This window comes from Tinamus guttatus, unplaced genomic scaffold (genome assembly GCF_059628265.1).
Source record: "Tinamus guttatus ecotype Peru unplaced genomic scaffold, ASM5962826v1 Tinamus_guttatus_pri_ptg000213l, whole genome shotgun sequence".
Taxonomy (NCBI): Eukaryota; Metazoa; Chordata; class Aves; order Tinamiformes; family Tinamidae; genus Tinamus; species Tinamus guttatus.
Window position 1 is genome coordinate 8446754 of NW_028288747.1, and position 20376 is coordinate 8467129.

At 43.8% G+C, this 20376-nt stretch overlaps 1 protein-coding gene across 1 annotated transcript; it reads right to left on the minus strand.

The window, feature by feature from the left end:
- Positions 1-9137: 9137 nt before the first annotated feature.
- Positions 9138-19955, minus strand: TMEM165 (transmembrane protein 165). The gene is made up of 6 exons (XM_088524790.1): positions 19773-19955; positions 16943-17168; positions 14213-14388; positions 13091-13273; positions 10514-10619; positions 9138-9562 (listed from the first exon to the last, which is right to left on the minus strand). The coding sequence occupies exons 1-6, from the start codon at positions 19953-19955 to the stop codon at positions 9486-9488; spliced, it is 951 nt and encodes a 316-aa protein (XP_088380916.1). The 3' UTR covers positions 9138-9485.
- Between the last annotated feature and the right edge of the window lie 421 nt (positions 19956-20376).

Genomic DNA, 20376 nt, shown 5'->3' on the forward strand with positions numbered 1-20376 from the left:
TATATGATGCATGAAAACGTAATCTGTTATTTGTAGGTTTGAATCTGTTCCCCTAAATTCTCACGCCATACTCGGACTAATGTTTTCCTCTGTTCTAGCCCTGCGTTTACAACACGGTGCATCGTTACCTTCACCTGTAGTGTGGGCACAAGTCTCCTGTTTGTGCTTTGCGTGTGGCGTCGCGGTCGTTGGGTGAGGTGCAGTGTGTCCGTTAGGTGACTTGGCGAGGTTAAGTTATTGATGAAGCTGCTTGAACTGGTGATCACGCGTCAGGGTTCAGGACGTTCAGATTCGTGAATATCATCAATCACTTCATAATCGATTCATCATTTTATTTGGAAAATAGGAATTTGCACTGCTTTCCTGCGGATGGTTTGGAATTTTACTCCCCAAAGCTATCTTTTGATATAGTTCATAGTTGGAAATATTTATGTAAAAGGTTTAAAAAAATGACAAGTAATTTTCAAGAATGTTTCAGTTATAGGAGTAATTTGCACAAGAGTATCTTTACATTTAATAACCTTTTGGGCACTTTTTAACCACTTTATCTGTGGTGAGAATTGTAACTTGTTAAAATATGTTGGAATCTTTTTATTCTCCTTCAAAAATAAGACCTTTCTTTAGTTGGAACTGATTCAGGGTCATTTTAACAACAAAATAAAACCCCATAGTGCCTTGATTTTAATTCAGGTGATAATGTTGAACATCTTGAATTACAAATGTCTTGAATCTGTGACCATTTTCAATTTTGAAGTCTTAGTACATTGTCAAGCTAACTCGTGTATCTGCTTCATAGCGATTTCTCTATTGTGTTTGTTTTAGTAATGGTCTGAGCTGAGATCCTGAGCATTTTTGAGTGGCCCTCCCCCTCAAACACTAATCTGGAACAAAATAGTCCCTCAGATCTTTGGACCTTGGGGGATAGATCTTTTAGTAGATCTTAAATAGACATTACTCCTTTTGTAGGAGTAGGAATAGTAATCTGATTTTATAAAAAAAAAAATTTTTTTTTGTGTGTGTGTTTAAATTATATGTTGGGGGAGATCATGATTGCACTTAACACTACCAGGCTATTGATTTAAGAGATATCACTGAACTAAGACTTCAGAAGGTAACTTCACTTTATAAAGATAATAAAAAGATCCAACAGATAAGATGTGCTATTTTAAGTAAATGTTAAGTAGAATTTTATGGTACTAATTTATGAAAAGGACAGCTTCAGAGGAAAATGAATAAATGAAGGTAAATCTGGTAATTGAGGAAAAAAAAAGTTGAAATTAGTACTAGAGAGAGAAAGCTGGATTGATCTTGAATACTGAGGAGAAGTTGAATGAATGTAATCAAGTGGCAATGGAATATTTTATATTGTGGAACAGATTGATTGTATTATAGGATGAACCAAACCCCCAGGAAGGTAACAGGAGCTGAGCAAGTGCCTGGTGAGGGTGGTTTCCTTCCAGGCCCTGCTTGGCTGCTGCCCTTGTCCCTCCTAGACCTTGGTTATTCCCCAGCTGTAAAGCAACAGTTTGGCACCAAAAAGCCCAGTAGTGAACAAGGAAGGAGAGCGTGAGAAATAGAGAACCAAAGAAAATCTAGAGCAAGAACGAGTTGCCAATACCAAACATAGCAAGGAAAAATCCCAGTTCTTTAAAGGGATTTCTGGCATGTTCTGAGCAGGAGTAATTGTCGGAAACCCATTTCCGTGAAGTCTTACCTGAAGAAATCTTGCCTTGCTCTACTTTGCCTATCCCTCCATTCCACCTGTGTCTGAATTGGGCTGCATTAACTAGGGGTCTGTGCTAGCAGTACCTTTGCTTGATAAAAAAACAGGTTAGGTAGAACTTCTAGCTGATTACAGTAATAATCTAGTACTAAAGAAGAAAACTGGGAGAGGTTTAACAGTGCTTTCAGAACTGTTGGAATAGTGGTAAAATAGGTTGAATAAGCTATTACATGAGAATTGTGGAAAAAAAGGCAGGAGAAAAAAAAAAATCTAGCAGCCATACAGTTGAGTAATGCAGCGTTGTACCTGCAGCGTCGCCCGAAGCGGCTCTCCCTGCCCGCCCGCCGCAGCGCTCCGGGGCGCGAGGCTCAGCTGGGTGAGAGGACGCGCGGGTGACGGCGCAGGCGGCCGCTCGGGGCGTGGCGCTGCCTCAGGCAGGGTCTGTCCGCTGGTTGTAAACCTGCCGGCTGACAGAGCGTAGAGGATGGGGGACTACAGGGAAACTGGAACAACAGCGTGCGTTGGGAACGTTCCTGCCAGGAATCAGGGAAAAACTCGATTAAGAAACAGAATGAGAACTGAGCGCGTAGGCCCTCACCCGGATTCCCTGCAAGGATGCACATGCCTTGTTGGCTAAAAGTTTTATCCGGAGGGATTCCACTGCCAGTCAGTTGCTAACCTGTCCTTGATTTTTTTTTGTGGGAAGACACCTGGGCACCTTCCCCTTTCGGAGCAGCCTTTTGCCCCTGCCCAGCTCCGGCATCGCAGCCGCGGAGCTGCTCGCGGGGCGGCGAGGGCAGCGGGTGAGCGCTGGGGAAGGGAGAGGGTCGCGCGGAGGAAACGCTCCGGCGACGCGTCGCGAGGCGCAGCCGCCATGAGGAGGCAGAAACGGCCTGCGCGGAGGGAGGATTTGGAGAAAAACTTCTAGGAGAATTTCAGAGAAAAAGAGTATAGCTATTTTTATATTATATTTAATATATATTATATTTGTATGTAAATATGAAAGGATTCTAGTAGGAGCTCTGCATATGCCTTCCATTTCACCGAGAGGGTTTAGCTTGTGCACTACGGTCCCCGTGCGTCTCCACCACCCGTGGGCATCGCGCCTGCTGCCAAACACCAAAATCAGAAACCCGACATCCTTATGACACATAGGGTCTCGTTACAGCTTTATGTATAAATAAATAAAGATCTATCAGGCATTTTTGTCACAGAAATTCTCTAAAGAATCAAATAGCACTTTCTTTTCCTTTTTTTTTTTTTTTGAGTAATAACAAGCACTTTACTGAAAAGACTATTTGAAAACAGTTTATTTCTTTAGTCAATGAAACTGTTAAAAAGAGGGGTGGGTGTCAAGGCATAACATGCATAAAACTATCAAAGGAGACATTTCTGGAAAATGTTTCTTTAATACGGTTGATCGCTTGAGGCTCGAAGTGCAAGATTAAAGGCTTCTAAACCTGGTTGGCTTTGTGTTTTCATATGGCTAAGAGGAAAGGCCTGAGGAGAGCGGCTTCCTTTGGAGGAGACTCTCTTAAGTTGCACCGTTGCCTGAGAGAGGCTCGTTTGCCTGTTCAAATCCTAAGTGCTGCTTAGGGTTATTATTTGTGTGAGAATGTACCGGAGGTTTACAGATGTGGCCTTTCTGAGTGTTGAAGTCGATTCAAGAACTGTTTATATTTTTGGAGATTTAACCCAGGTATTGTTATGAGTGTTTTAAATGTCTCGGCATCGGGAGATGTCAAACATGTCAGAGTTGTAATTTTCTCTATTTGAAATTATTAAAATGATGTACAGTCAGAGCGTTGCAAAAATGGTTATTTTGATTAAAAGGGAAAGAAAAAAGACTAGTTTTAATATTTTTTATTTTTTTACATATCCCTGGTGGAAAAAGTTGAAAAGAAATTGAAGTAAATTTGGATAAAAAAAAAGACATATTTAAACAAATCATAGTAGTTGAGACAACTGTGAGAATGTTTGAAATTGTCTTGGTTGGCCATGAGCTGGGTAGTTGCTTGTTCAATATCATGATTTTTAACACTACATTCCTTCTCTCTTTCTCTTATTTTTCTTTTTTCTTAAACAGGCAATTTTAGGTTCTGCCATGTTTCATGCCATGTCATCTGCATGAATTTTGCCAGTATAAAATGCTATATTCAAAGAAATTGTACCTAAATAAAAAGGAGGCAGGAGGGGAAACACAAAACAAAACACTGTGTCTGTATGGCCTAATGTTAGAGACCCTGGCTAAGCCTGAGAGATGCTGCACTAATAGACAATCAATGGGAAATTATTTATGAAACACTTTTGGGAATGGTCTTAAAGATGTTACTGCTTTGAAAGCAGATGGTGGGTTATTTTTTTTTAAAACAAGAAAGGTGAAAAGTATTTATTTTAAGAATATATGAGACTGAACTTGGAGTTTTTAAGCAGTGTTGATTTCACAGTGTCTTGAGTTTCAGTTTTGTTTTGTATTTTTTAAATGGCATTAGAGTTGTATACGTTTTAAAAAAAAAAAATGCCACTCATTGACGTCAGGAGATGTAGATATGGTTCCCTGGTGTTCATGTGACCATTACTACCTGTCAATTTTTTAACTGAATAAATGTAACTCATTTAAAAGTTTGCTTTTTGTAGCTTAAAGGCTCTAGAAATTTTTCTGAGTTGCTTGGTGTCAAATTTACCAGAAAGCTCCAGGGTGCAGAGCTCTTCCCATTTTCACAACTGTACGGGGGCCCTTTCCCTCCCCTGACAGATGACTTGTGACGAGTTGCTTGATGTCAGTCTCCTCTCTCCTCCCCTACCCAGACACATGACGTGTGAGACTCTGCTCTAAATGCACACTGTATTTTTCTCGTCTTTTCTCTGTATCTCTTCATAAACTGATGGCCCACTCTGAAGTCTGGAGCGCTTTGATTTGTGGGGTTGCGTGACTGCCTCGGCGTGAGGCAGCCGTGGGGGCGCGTGTGCCCAAGGTGCCCTGTGGCGCTGCCTCGGGGGGTTTGGAGCAGCCGCCCGTCCTCCTCCTCACCCGCCGGCTGGGCGCAGCGCCCTGGCTCCTCTCCCCTGCTCTGGCGGAGTCGCTGCGGGGAGCCCTTCGGAAGCCGTTTGTGAAGCGCCCTGGGGAGGGAGGCAGAGGCTGCAGCCCCCTCGGAGCTCGCAGTGCCGCCGCCTCAGAGCCCTGAGGTGACGTGCAGGGCACGGTGCCCCTTCCCTTTGGACCAGACCCTCGGCACTCAGCAAAGTGCGAATGTCTGCACTGAGAATTTAGTAATTTGAAATTAATTAAATGTTCAGGGAAAGTACAGAAGCTTCTAATTGAAACTGAGTATTTGGAGGAAAAAATAAGCTTGGATGTTTTTACAGTCCACGATTCCGATTCTCGATGTCAGGGGAAAGAGGATGCAGATCTTTTGCCTGTAGGATTAAGGAATACTCGTACAGGCTCTGTGCTGATTTTGGATGCCATAAACACTCGCTGAATCAGCTATGTAAGTTGGGTAGTTAAAACCCTCTGCAAGCACCTATAAGATTGATAGCAAGTATACAAGATAGCAACTGGCTGGATGGCAGAGCTCAGAGCGTGGTGATCAGCAGTGCAGAGTCTAGTTGGAGGCCTGTAGCTAGCAGGGTCCCCCAGGGGTCAGTCCTTGGTCCAGTCCTGTTCAATTTATTCATCAATGACCTGGATGAAGGCACAGAGTGCTCCCTCAGCAAGTTTGCTGATGATACCAAACTGGGAGGAGTAGCTGATACCCCAGAGGGCTGTGCTGCCATCCAGAGGGACCTGGACAGACTGGACAACTGGGCGGTGAAAAACCTCATGCAATTCAACAAGGCCAAGTGCAAGGTCCTGCACCTAGGCAGAAACAACCCCAGACACCAGTACAGGCTGGGGACCAACCTTGTGGAGAGCAGCTCTGCAGAGAGGGGCCTGGATGTCATGGTGGACGACAAGTTGACCATGAGGCAGCAGTGTGCTCTTGTGGCCAAGAAGGCCAATGGAATCCTGGGCTGCATTAAGAAGAGCGTCTCCAGCAGGTCGAGGGAGGTGATCCTGCCCCTCTACTCAGCCCTGGTGAGGCCGCATCTGGAGTATTGTGTCCAGTTCTGGGCTCCACAGTACAAGAGGGATGTGGAGCTGCTGGAGAGAGTCCAGTGCAGGGCTACAAGGATGATCAGGGGCCTGGAACATCTGCCCTATGAGGAGAGGCTGAGGGAGCTGGGCCTGTTCAGCCTGGAGAAGAGAAGGCTGAGAGGGGATCTAATCAGTGTATATAAGTACCTCAAGGGAGGGAGTGAGGAGGATGGTGCTGGCCTCTTTTCATTGGTGGCCACCGACAGAACTAGAGGTACTGGCCACAAATCGAAGCACCGAAAGTTCCACAGGAACTTAAGGAAAAATTTTTTAACAGTGAGGGTGACAGAGCACTGGAACAGGCTGCCCAGAGAGGTTGTGGAGTCTCCTTCTCTGGAGATCTTCAAAAGCCGCTTGGACGCAGTCCTGTGCCACGTGCTCTAGGTGACCCTGCGTGTGCAGGGGGGTTGGACTAGATGATCTCTAGAGGTCCCTTCCAACCTTAAGCATTCTATGATTCAAGTAGGAAGCAAGATTATCACTTTTCTTAAAATTAAACTTCGGAAGTATTTTTCCATAAAGTTACTGGGAGCTGTAATTGCAGCTGCTCGCCCTGAAGGAGCAATACTGTACGCGAACACTTGGGTGTTGCGCAAACTCGGACACCGGGACTGTGCTTGGAGGGGAGCGCAGCACTGAGGCCCGTGTACAGATCAGGAGCCAAAGGTTGGTTAGCTCAGCCCTCCACAAGCTGCCGGGGCCTCCGGCATCAGGAACGCCTATTCCAGGAGCTGTTGGCTGGCGGAAGGAGGTGTAGGGCAAGGACACAAGAATTTGCAGGCTTAACAGCATTCTCTGTAACATGGTCTTTATTAGTTATACTTGCTTAGTGCTTATGTTTCCCCTTAGGAAGTAGGTTTAAACCACCCAGATTACATATCTGTAGTACATACTATACGTAGGTGCAGCCATTATGAAAATACTATGGGCTAAATTTAACCTGTATGGATGTTAGCCCAGCCCAGCGCCCGCCTGCTGGTTCATGTTGCTTTAAGAACGGGCTTGCTTTCCCGTGTTGTGAACTGCACTTGTACTTTGGCTCACTAAGTTTCTTCAGAAAACTTTGCACTGTCAGGGTATAGATATATCTTAATCTTTGCATATTGCACTTTGTCACGTAAACTATAATGAGCCAGGCTTTTCCTTGCACTCGCAAATGAATTATGCACCTCTAAAAATAGCAGCAAGCACGGGCTTCCCCTCACTTTAAGCATCTCAGCTGCTGTGCGTATTTTTCATCCCCATGGAGCTGAGCCTCAGCATCACTTCAACCAAGTTTGTTTCTGTTTCCTCACGTCCGAGTGGCAGGGAGGCCTTTACCTCCTGGCGCGTGTGCATGGGCAGTGAGGGGCTCGTTTCTGCTTTGGGAGATCCTGCGGAGCACTCAGGCCTGAAACTGCCTTCTGAAGTGACGTTTACTTGCAAGACAGAGGGGAATTCGTGCTAGACAGGGGCACATGTTTCATGGTGCAGATGAAGCAGCCTTCTCTTCCACACTTAAACATTTGCTTGCTTGATTTAACCTTCTGTAGCTACAACAGAACAAGAAATTGCATACTGTGATGGTTAGAACATCAGCCAGTTACCTTAAGTATTTGTTTCCTATTCTAATATGTGAGGGAAAACCTACTTGAAAGCAAGGAAGGAACATTAGTAGTTACAAGTTTTTCTGTCTGTTCCTGAAAAGCTGCAGGGCTTTAGCTGGCTATTACAACCACTTGCTCCTTCCAGCTGAAGGCCGACGGCAGAGGCCGTGGCCACCGTCACTGCCCCCTCCCCTCTTTGCCTTCCTTTCCCCATCACCATGCGGAGCGGAGTGGAGCAGGGCTCCAAGGCCGCTTTGGAGCACAGCAACCAGCGCTGCTAAAAATACATCCGCAGCGTCCTTGCTCATCACCCGCTTCACTTGCGTCACCACCAGCCCAGACCAAACCAGACCCTTTAAAGACTGAAAAATGCCAACAAAATTCAACCACTACCCTTTGTAGCAACTACTGACAAGCCTGCTAAAACTTCTGCTGATGATTTTATAATACATAAGCAAAACCCTTTTCTGTGATGTGCAGATGTCCAAGGAAACAAGTTTGAAACCCCCTGGTTTAAGCCCACCCTTCAACCTACCTTACTCCCCCCAGTCATAACTAGGCAGCAGGCAAACACAGTGCAGTGATTGCTCAGTAGTATTACAAGCTTAAACTTGATGCCAAATACTAGCAGTGTAGATTGTTCTGCACCTTCACATTCATCCCATATTCACATACAACACATTACATACTTTCATTTTTGAAAATAAAACAATTATGAGTAGCAGCAGACACCTGTAAGTGCACATAAGGTCTTTTGAGCAGGAAGGCTGGGGCAGCAGCTGCTCGTGGCAGAGAAAGAGAGGGGCTAGGGAAGGCAAACGAGCTGTGGATTGAACCAGCCTATCTGTAACCCTTGCATGGGGGTCAGTGAGGCAAATACAAAATTCCAACAACCCTATCTTCCACTTTACAAGCCTGCTAGTGATATCTCAGGGGGTTGTTTGACCTATTAGCTCAGAACTCAAGTCCTCAGGGAACAACAGAGAGGCAGGTATTTCAGTAACCCATGTAGCCTAAGCTGTCAATATTTTATCAGTTCCCAAAGTCTTTAGGAGTGGTATTTGTAACAATACCTGAAATAAATTGAGCAAATTTTCTTCACCTTAAGAAGAAAATCGTTATTTCAATCCACAAGACAAAAATTATCAAAAACAATACTGAAAAATAACTCAAATGGAGACACTATGCTTTATTAATACTTCTCCAGATTACATTTCTATTTCTAAAAAGAAAAATATAAACACAGCTAAAGAATTCTGTTATTGTTCAAGTCTTCGGAATGAACCACTTTATTACTTTCCATATACTTCACTGTTTTCAAATTTAAAAAAAAAATGGAAAAAAAAAGTCAAATAATATTAGCTCCAGACAGATTGCATATTGAACACTGCTGGCTGGCAATCACCACTCATCAATTTCCTGATAAAAATCCCTGATTAAGAAGTTTGCTCTCTCCTTTAAACTTATAAAAGGCCCCGTTGGTGGCACAGCCACTTGCTGGGACAAGAGCAGCTCCCAGATTTCTCGGTGCTCCCGTTATCCTGCCTTGGGTACCCACCCCAGCTCCTGGAGAACGTGGAGGCGGGAGGCAGCAGTTTTCCACTTAGCACTTGCTGTTGAGCAACAAACACTTAGGGTCTCTTCGGAGCAGGCTCTTTAAGCCACCATAAGAATAAGCTCTTGAGGAAACAGGAAAGGTAGCCACGTGTAACAGAGGAAGAAGACAGGAAGCTTCAACATTTACGAATGTAGATCCTTAAAACTCAACTGAGCCAGGTTCCACAAACAAGAAAACTGCTCCAATCCCTCCAAGGGAGCCAGTCCCACAGATCGCACAGCCCAGACCATGAACAGAGCTCCACTGCAGAAGCTGTCCATAAACGTGTCAATGCCACAGATCATTTGCTATAAAAAGTACAGTGTCTCATCTTCAGGATGTGTTTAACTATAATCCTGTACATTATATACAGCGACGTACAAGGATAGCTGCATAGCGCTTCCACTCCTTGTTCTTTCACAATGATGAAAAACAAAAAGTTTAAAAACCAGAGTCTGGACTTATAAATAGTGCAGAAAATGCAAACGCTAAGAAGACGATGCCTCCTATGATTGTCACTGAAAAAGAAAAGAACACAAACCAACAAACAATTAGATACTGAGCAGGTTAAATATCTTTCATCCCACAGGTCCATTGCAGCCATGTGTGATTCCCAAATGATTTGATTTTCACTCTGAACCCTGGATGTTATTTCTCGCTCAAACAGTGTAAGGCTTTCAATGTAATACTACCGTCTAGCTATACTTACAAGAATGTATTTTGGTCCTTCAAGGAAACTCAGTTTTCACTTGTACTGATTTAGCTACTGAAAAAATGGAGCTAATTCTTGCCATTGGATATTTCACTATATGGCAGTAAATATAAATATAATATTCTTGTGCTGAAGCAGCTCATCAGTTGCAGGGACACACTGCTTTGCATTTGTTGGTGTTTAAAGTAACTAACTGAAGTAATAAAAAACGCAACATCAGAAGTGTCCACTGCTTGCAGGGCTGCAATGGGTGGGCAATGTTCTGGGAAAGCAGAGCTGTGTTTGCCCCATTCGTTTACTCTTCTCTAATACCTGTGGGGGGAGGTCTTTGCTCTGCCACAATAAGGTTATTGCTGTGGCCAGAGGCCTGTGCTGGGCTTGCTGTCAGCATTTGAGTTCTAAGTTACAGTAAGGCGAGTAACGTGTCAGCTTTAGGAATGGCTGAACCCCTGGCCTCTCCTCAGCCTCAGCAGTGGGGAGCAGCAGTGCAGGGAGGGCCCCCTCTCAGGGTGGGTGCCAGCAGCCCTGGGCAAAGCACAAAGTCTCCACTTCCTGATGGGCAGCGAGGGGGCAGGAGATCACACACTGAAAAATGCAACTGAATTTCCAAAAGCTTCAAGGAACACCCAACTCTCAAGCTTCTTTACACTACTAGTACTGCAGTCACCACATGTAACTGTTGCCAGCACACTGCTATCTGCATCGCAGGCGTTACTGGCATGAATGCAAGCTTTGCCTTGAAGGAATGTTCACTTACCAGTCCTAACAGAGATCTTCTGTGCTATCATCCTCCCTCCAATGACTGCCAAGCCAGTGCACAGGCAGTGCCCAACTGTTCCCCCTACTGCCACACCATAGGGGTCCTGCAAAAAAGCACAGGAAAAAAACATCAGCACAGCTGAAAACCTGTTCATCTTTCAACAACCCCCATCACTGCACAGACTCCATCATTTTATAGCCTGCCAAGCATGCTTAATATTCTTTGGTGTTTACTTTGTGAGAGAGACCTGAATCTTATTAATACAGGAACATATGGCATGTTTCAGGCAAGAAGCATCTTAACATGGTTAAATATAGATTCAGAAATCACTCTGCTGAATGTAAGCAAGCATACAGCCTCTAGAGGAAAGGTGGTGGCTGTTGAGCAACAAAAGTACATGTCTGCTGGAGAAACGCTAACCAACTATTACAATTTAAAAACCCCGCGATCTGCAAATGCAAGATTCAGTAGCCAAGACATTCAGCTCCTCTGTCCATCTCCACAAACTTGTCTTCTACCCCAAAATATCAACCAAAAGGGGAAGAATGAAAGAGAAAAATTAATTCCAGAAGACAGTAAACTGCTTTCAAAAGTTATTGCCAACAACAGCTTTTGCATCATTATGTAAAGAATTGCTACTTGATACATTACCAAGTCTACTATTTAAACAAGCTCCTCAGATCTGCTTATAAGCTATGCATTTTGGAGCAGTGTATGAATTAAATGCCTCATAAAAACAAAAGACAAAAAAGGCAAGGTAAGCAAAGCATTGTTTTCTGTTGCACAGAGATAAACTAAGGAGTGGAGTCCCCTGCAAATCCCTCCTTCAGGAAACAGGGTTAGATTTTTATTTCAGAGAAGTAAAGCTGCTGCTTTCACATGAGGAATGCATAAAGTCTCTAAGAGCCAAGCAAAAATTGTACTTGGGGACTGCTCTGATTCCAAAATGACATGGATAACACCAGCTGGTCAAGACAACCCAAGCTACAAGGCAAAACAGCTGGCAAGTGTGAACAAAGAAGTGACAACCAGCAAATCACTGTCTGGGAAGCTCACATCTGGGGCAGGCTCACGGAACAGCACAACCACCAGTAGAGCTGGGCCTAGCAGAGCACATTCACCTCCAGAATCTGGAAGAGACTCAAGCAAGAGACTCCTGAGCCTGCTCGTTTGTGCCTGGTCAGGAGCTACACATAAAGCCCTGGCACTGGCAAAGAGTGCATCTTCTGTTTCATCTTCTCTTCACTGAAATATGTGTGGTCAGTGATTTACTCACTATTCAAATCAGAGCAGGAAGCTCATTTCTTTCCTCATAGCATTTCTGCAATATTCTTGATAGGTATCTGTATTTCACAAACAGGAATTTATCTTAATAAATTATGAAACAAAGGAGTACAAATTAATCTCACAGATAAAATGAAGGAAGTATTCACGTCAAATCATTCACCGATTTGGAAAGCCAAGATAAAACATATTGCATTTATAGTTTTTTTTTTTTTTTTGGGCAGTACTGAGCATGTACACACACTAAAGGTACAGCCCCCACAGTGTTTGCTTGCAACATTTAACAACTTGCAAATCAGACTCCAGGGTCCCATGGACACTTTCTGATGGGACACTCTGAAAATGCTGCACAGAAGCCAGCAACTACCTGTGCAAATCAGCAACTTGCCTTGCACCTTACCAAAGCTCTGGCAAAGGCAGCAGTATTCCCTAGTTTTCCGAGCTGGCTCTTAACTGCCTGAACAATGAGATCATTCTGGCTCTTTCTGCTGCTCCCGGCCTCACTTGCTCCAAGCGCTTTTTCTATTCTGTAATAGAGGCAGGAGGTTCCCACAGAGCAGAGCCTCTAGAGCCTCTTGCACTACACAGCCCTCATTTATTCCTACAGAAGGTCTAGAGGGCACCAAGTGTAAGTCCTAGAACAAAATGTAAATGATCTCAATACACACAAAGTGTGCAAGCAGGCTGCTTCTGCTTACTGAATAAGCTTTAATTTTCAACTAAATATATTACTGTTGCATGTATTTTGGTCATCCTACTGACTAGGGAGTATGTATGTCCTCTGTCTTTCTTCCCCTCCTTACTTTTGAGATGAAGGTGATGGTTTCATTTATGGCACTACTGCACAACAGTTCGGAATTTATTGTGCTCTCTACACTGCAAACGTGCATTTAGATTTTTAAAAAGAGCTACCTTTAACAGCAAAGTTTCTTAAGATTAAAGTTTCTTTATAGGGCTACTGTGTTTAAAACTATCTACCTCACATGTTAAAAAGGAAACAAGGTTCTGTAACATGTCTTAACATTGTAACAAAAACCAATTGTATTCAACTGTATGATATAGAACAACTCTTTTCAGAAATGCTAGTACAGTTCTAATCATGGAATAGTTTTAATAATACACAGAGCCTCAGAGCATTTATTTTCAAGCCTCAGTGTAGCTGTAACATTAACTAAGGCAAAGCAAGGCTGCCGGTGTTAATCTGATACCTCAGACAGGGTTATTTTGCCCCCCTGTCTTATCTGTAAGCGGAAGAGGGCAAAAGCCCAGTGGGCATTGGGAAACACTCACCTCCCTCGCTGCCAAGACTATGGTGGTTAGTTGGGACCGGTCACCCCATTCTGCTAAAAACGTTAGAGTAAAGGCTTGAACAAAGATTGGAGAAATAAAGTGTAGCCATCTCTTCTGGGGTATAGTGGTGCCTGGCCCTGTTTCCACATCTCCTGGCCCATTTAAGAGTTTAGTTCTCTGAAGCTGTAGAAGATAAGCATAAAAAAAAAGGAAAAAGGAAAACAAAAACAAAAAACAAACAAAAAAACCCATAAGATTAGAAATGTCATCTAAACAAACCAAATAAATGCTTCAATGCAAAGCCAGTCATTGATATCCGAAATGTTATTAGCCTCCAAACACTTCACCATCTGCATATTATTTATATTAGACAGCATTTGAGATGATGAGATGTATATTCTATTTGTAATAACCTCCAGCTTCCAGGTGCTGCCCCTCTGAAAGCTTGCATTTACATGCAGGAATGATTATTGGTTTCAAACTACAGATTCCCTCCTATTTTTAAAGCAGGGTTTCCCTCTCCCTTCCCCAAGGAGGCAAAAAATAAAACAGAACAAAAACAACAACCAACCAACCAATAAAAAGCTGTTCCTTATAAGTTTATGCCTTTCTAAGGTCAATTAAGATCTTGACAGTCTTAAGTGCTGACTTTCAAATGAGGATTGGTAAAATGAATTAAAAAAAAAAGAAGAAATAAGATTAATGTTATACACTACTTCTTGAAAGTGGACCAGTCTGTTTGGAAGGCTATAATGACAGAGACCTTGGCTGCAACGGCACAAATCTTAATGTCGTTCTACCTGACCATAAGAGAAATTAAAGAAGAGAAAAGAATAACTGTTAATGTCTTTTATGCTAATAAATAGTTTTATTAGCATAAAACTGGATTCTATGGAGAAAAATCTCACTTCTCCTGGCAAGACAGCCATACAACAGAACTGGAGTCATCTGCTGCAACAGTCTCCAGCAGCCACCTCTGCCTAGTTTATCACACATTTGCTCTATTAGATTCTTATCAGTCACACACACCGCAGAGAAGCCTGGGCATGAAACATAACACAGTTCTGCAGCTTCATGGCTTTAACTCTTTCCTTAACTCTAATTCACAGAAATTTGACTTACTTCCTCATCTTTTTTTTTAATTTCTGCTTGAACTTCCTCCAGTTCCTCCTGACCCTCATCTGGGCTCATTTTCAGGCCTTCTCGAAGCATTCTGATGCCAAAAATTGCAAAGAGTGCGGTTGACACATAGTATGTATACACACGGGGAATAACTGTGGTGGCATAGCCGAACAAAACTGAAAAAAAGCAAATGTGTCACTTCAAATATAATCATGAGGATCACAATTATTTTTCCCATACCTAGAAAATGCTCACTAGTAAAGTTTACAATTCAAATGCCCACTGTTGTTTAAATACACCACTTTCACTTAGTTTCATATAATTTTACATTTTTGCAATAACAACATTCTAGCAACTTCAAACATTCCTGGTCATACCAGAAACTGAGGTCTGTTAGCACAGACCAAGAATAGCCAGGCAAAGCTGATGTGCTGCTATTCTGAAAAGTCAAAGCAAAGTTATCTTTCCAATCAAGGATGGCAGGTCTTGCCTTTCTTCAAGCATGCCAAGTTAGATTAGCAAACCCTCTAAGATTAGTCACTGTCTGTATCAGTTAATTCCATTTACACTGATGACTACATGTTGGAAAGCATCTCTTTCCAACTTTTTTTCCATTTACTTCATATGTCAAACATATGAACAGATAAAGTTAGAATACTATTTTCCACAAGACTAACTTACTAGCAGTACCCACTAGTGGCCTGAATCCATGTCCTTCTGCCAAGTGTAAATACCCACAAATTAAAATTCATCTCTCCCCCATACTCCCAAAAAACATACAAGGCCATCATTTTTGGTCTTTCTCTAATTTAGAAGCATTGATCAGGTAGAGGCATAAAAGTTTAACTTCCCATTCTCAGTCTCTGCTTTTCATCTACTTTTACAGGTACTGAACGTGGTCTATTTAGACTAGAATTAGTGCTCAAACAAAAAGAAATACACATTTCTTCACAAATTGAATTAGTTAGCATTTTGAAAAAAAAATCTGTATAAATAAGAGAAATTAAAACCCCACACCTAAAATTCAAGGCTGTTTATACCATGAACTCAGCTGTCCCAGCTGTTTTACTACACGAACAGTTAGCTGAGGGGAAGCATATTAACACATATGTGCTTTCTCACATCACTTTCTCAGCTCAAATTGGGCTCAGAAGTTACTACAATATCCAGAAGTTTATCTATACTGCCACTGCCAAAAGTGAAACTATCAAACCAGGAATAAATTAGGCTGTAATATTAGTAAACATGGTACATGCACACATGAATAATAACAGTCAAATAGCATCAAATAATTTACCTTAAGTTGTTTTTAAATATTAAGCACATAGTAAAGCAATGAAAGATAATGTTTTTGGAAAGATCTTTTCTTTCTAGTGTTGCCATATCCAAAGCATAGAAGTAAAATGATCAGAGTGGTGAAGCAACTTCTTTTGTCATGATGATAAAACTGTTTCTGAACACAGATCAAAAAAAAAAAAAAAGTATTTTTGGAGCCAGTGAGTTTAAGTGAGAAAGATTTCATAAAATTGAAGTGGGAGAAAAAAAAAAGAAGAAAAATAGTCCCCAGTTCCATAGATAGCTTGTACAAAACAAGGGCCGAAGGGAAAAAAAAAAAAAAAAAAGAAAAGAAAAAAAAAAAAAGGCTCTTCTTCCTGAACAGGAGAAATAGTTGGGAGCCTCTAACTAGGGGTTAAATTAGAAAACTTTTATGAAAAAAAAATAAGAAAGAAAGATTTGAAGGAAGAAATCCTATTAAACCTATTAAGAAGAGAGCAAACTGCAAAGGGCAGAAGGGGAACAAAAGAAAGCAAGACGTGCAGAGCACAGCATCCTTTACCATACTAAAGAAAGTTAACTGAAGCAAGCAGCACAAAAGTGAAACAAGATCCAACGAATGTTACATTGAGTGACAGAAAACACTCTTACAAGGCTTTCATTAAATCCACCACAAATGGAACCTGTTCTACAACTGATATTACTGCTACACACCCAGAGAACATTCGGGAAAACACTAAGAAGCCGGAAGCCAGTTAATCTGCCGATTCCAGTGCATACAAGTCACTAAATACTATTGCAAATATTTCTTGAATAGTCATGGTAAGAAATGAGCATGTATACCATAAAATTTACGTGGCATCCAATGTATATACCTGAAGGCTGCCCCATTCTACAATTAAGGCTGTATAAGCATCCAAAGCTGCAGGGCCCTCAAGGGCTATCTGACACCTCTCTCCAAGCTCTTGCCTCTGTCAAGACTCTGGATCTCAAAGGATCATAACAGAATGTCTTTTTTCACTTACACATTCTCCAAAAAAAAGCCAAACTGCCTTCGTGCATGTTAAAAACACCACATACTTGGATGCAAGTCAGTCAAGGGAAATTTGTTGTCTTAGAAAGACTCCTTCATTTTAGGAAGCAATCATCCCTATGTTCTCTTTAGGCACCTTAATAGGGACTACAAATAGAAAAAAAAGAAAAGGGATCTAGTAGTCCAAAATCCATGGAGGTGTTTATGCTTCTAACTCCAGTGTTTCCCCGTAAACTCCTACTGAAGTCTAGTGAGTGTAAACACCTAGTCAGAAGTAAGAGTACAAATGCTGGATCTGTCCCCTCTGCCTTTCACATTCTCCTTCAAACAGGAAACTGCATGTTCTACTATTGCTTTCCATTTAATTTCATAATAATACACACTTATTTAAAAAGCCTATGTAATGAAAAGTGAGTGCTGACCTGATAAGCATGTCATGAGTCCCAAGGCGAGCATAGCACCAGCCAGTACGGTCAAACGGTTGTATCGCATTGCCATGATGGCCGCAATAAAGAAGGTCTTGTCCCCCAGCTCTGATACAATGATGACTGATATCGCAGCCACAAACGCATGAATGAAGCCCAAATTTGTCTTGTCAGGGGACTCTTCACTGACAATATGAACTGGAGCAACTGGCGAAGACCCCTTCTGTAAGAAAGGGGAGGGAAAAAAAAAAAAAAAAAAAAAGACTTAGGCTTGGGTGTTAATTTCCTGCAAGTAGTGAGCTCTGTAATTCTCTTGTTTTACCATATAGCCCAGTGCAGTGTTTTAAATGCATACATTTCATGTAGTATTAGCTGCCACTGCAAACTTCCAGTCCCTTAAACAGAATATCCTACCCCGATTACTAAAGTAATAACTTCCTCATGCAAGTTATTGCTACAGTATGAGAGTCACTATTACACTGAAATGGAAGAAACAACATCAGCTCAGTTCCAGCACTGCTGTATGTACAGTCCTTGGCTATTTACGTCACAATACTGGTAGCAACCAAACAAGCAATTTTCTGATAGTGACTGAGAATTAAACTCTTCAAACTAAAATGGGGCATTTATAATAGCTTAGCAGAAATGTGAAGTCTTTGAAAAGCATCACCATCACTTTCTTCCCTCTCAGAATCTCAGCATCTGAGTCGCACTAAAACTGTATGCAAGTATTCTTAAGCCTTCTTGACACGCGCTTATAGTTTTGAATCACCATAAAGACTTTCCAGCAGTCCAATCACTCCAGCACAACTATCATTTATCAATCAAAGTGTTTACTTTTACAAAGCTAAAGAAACCTACTATCAAAAGCAAGACCCAAAACAAGGTGACCGGAACTGGCTGCGAAGTTAGTTTTAATACAGATTGCAACATGCTTTGTAAAGTGACCCTCTTCACAGAACTTCCTCGTTTTAAAAAGTATCATGATTTTTTTAAATTACTCCTTTTTAAAGTTCTATAGGATTCGTAAAGTGGTATGTTAATGATCCCTGTCCTCAGTGTGATCCTCTGACAATAGATGCCTCTAACCCAACAACAAAATTAAAATAGTTTTCAACAAATAAATTAACCTTAAATACTGAGAATAACTGATGGGTTCCAAGTTGTAACAAAATATTCCCTCATTTGTTTATAACATCAGAAAGACCAGGAGAGCTCAGCTCCCCCCCACCAGCACGTAAGCAAACATGGCTCAGTACAAAAATATTTATCCAGTAAAAACATTAGTTCATTTGGTCAAGCTTTATTGTTCAAAATAGTATCAAATATCATATCCCCACTTAACTTTCTACGAGTGAGCATCTGGACTATCATTAGAAAATAATTTGAGTTAGATGATGTCTCAACTCCATTTTTCATAATGAATCCCCACATTTCTTTTTTCAGCAGAAAAGATTATCATGAAGTTACATGAAGTTTTCGGACTTAAAAAACGGAAAAAAACTAATTGCCAACTTTCACCTCACATTTATAATCATTTTATTATCAGCAGCATAACAAAGAAGCTACTGCACTCTCTTTGGTCTTTAACTGCCACCTCTGTTCTACCATTGCCGTTTGGGGGCTGCGCTGGGACAACAGGGACGCTTGCACAGGGATGCTGGCACCTTCAAAGCACCCTGCGGGTGAGCAGCCTTCCAGGCCAAGCAACCAGCACGCTGACAGTTTCACCATCAGCACGTGCCGGGGTCCTGGCTGTCCCCAGGCAGTTACACACCCCTTGGCTGGCTGCGTGTTCCCGCTGCCTTTCTTGGGTTGCTGGGAACGCTTAGCCGGGGGTGTGGAGCAGCCTGAGACGTTCAGCCCCAGCTCATGCTCGCATTAGCGCAACCTGCCAATGCTTGACTTGAAGAAACACAAACAACTCAACACTTGGTACCCTCTTCCCCAAAGCGAACGGGGCAGCCTGCTAGAGATCGCTGCTGGTGGAGCTCACTTTTGAAATTCTGAAATTCCTGCCTTTTCTGCCATCATTTGCTAGTCCTTACAAAAAGGAGTATTCCCCTTTCACTCCAGTGTTCATCAGCACAAGATGCACACCCTGTGGGAATTCACATTTTTAATTGAAACACCAGTGATGCCTATGGTAAGATGTTTTGTAACCTGAGGGCTGTCTTCCTGTGCATGTTTCACTTTGCCATACACTACATGTCTCTGCTTGTCAGGCCCTGGCCAGCAGTTACCAAGGGCTGAGCAGTACCTGGGAGCCTGGCTAGGAGCGGCAGGAAGTTCCTCTCCGCGAAAAGCAACGGCAGCTGAACGTGGCTCTTTACGACATCTCCAGCAAAAAAAAAAAATATGCTGAATGAAAACTACGTCTGATGTCTTGTGGAACGAGGGTGCTTCTGGGACATTAACCAGCTTTAATGCTAAATATATCTGTTCTAATTTCCCTCTCTTGCAGTACTCCCTGCAAAGTCCTGCTACTGACGTGCAGCATATCCCACGGGTGCAAAGGGCCCTTCGGAGGGATCCAGCGCAGCAGAGAGCACTGCTGACGGCGGAAGGAGCAGGGAAAGGCACCGGGACACGGACACGGGCGCTCACATGCGACAGCGCCCGATGCTCCGCGCGCAACGCAAGCACCGGGAGAGGCCTCGGCCCATCCCGCTCGTGACACGGAAGGGCAGCGAGGCAGCCCCGCCGCCTGCTCGGCGCAGGAAGCCGCGCGGCCCGGGTTGCCTCTCGTCCCTCCCGCCCGCCGGCTCCCTCGGCCGCCGCGGCGGGGCCGGGCGGCCTCCCGCACAGCGTAGGCCCGCGGCCTCACCTCAGCGCGCGGCTCGGCGCCCTGCCCCGCGAGCTGCGGCGCAGCCGGCGGCAGCTTGTTATGGCCGGGCTCTTCCTCGGGCGCGGCGCGCAGCGCCACCGGCGCCGCCAGCAGCAGCGCCAGAAGCAGCGCGGCCGAGGCCGGGTCGCGGCGGCCGCCCTGCAGCGGCGGCGGCGACCCCATGGCGGCCGGCGGCAGCAAGGAAGGAAGCGGCGAAGGCCCCGGAGCGGCCCGGCGGCGCCGCCGTCTTAAGGGCGCGGCCTCATGGCCCCTCCCGCCGCCGCGCTGCCCCGCAACCGTCCCAACGGCCGCCGCCGCGGGGCGCGCTCATTGGCTGCTGCGCCGCCGGGGCCGTCACGTGGCGCGGCGCTCCGCCCCCGCGGCTGCACGTGGCGCGTCGGGGCGCGCGGAAGGGCAGCGCAAGCCAACGAGCCGCGCGGCGCTTTGCGCGCGCCTCTCCCTCCGGAACGGAGACACGCGCGCGCACACACACACACACACACGCACACACACACACACACACACACACACACACACACACACACACACACACACACACACACACACACAGCAAAGTACCAGCGCCCTTTTAAACAGATATCCC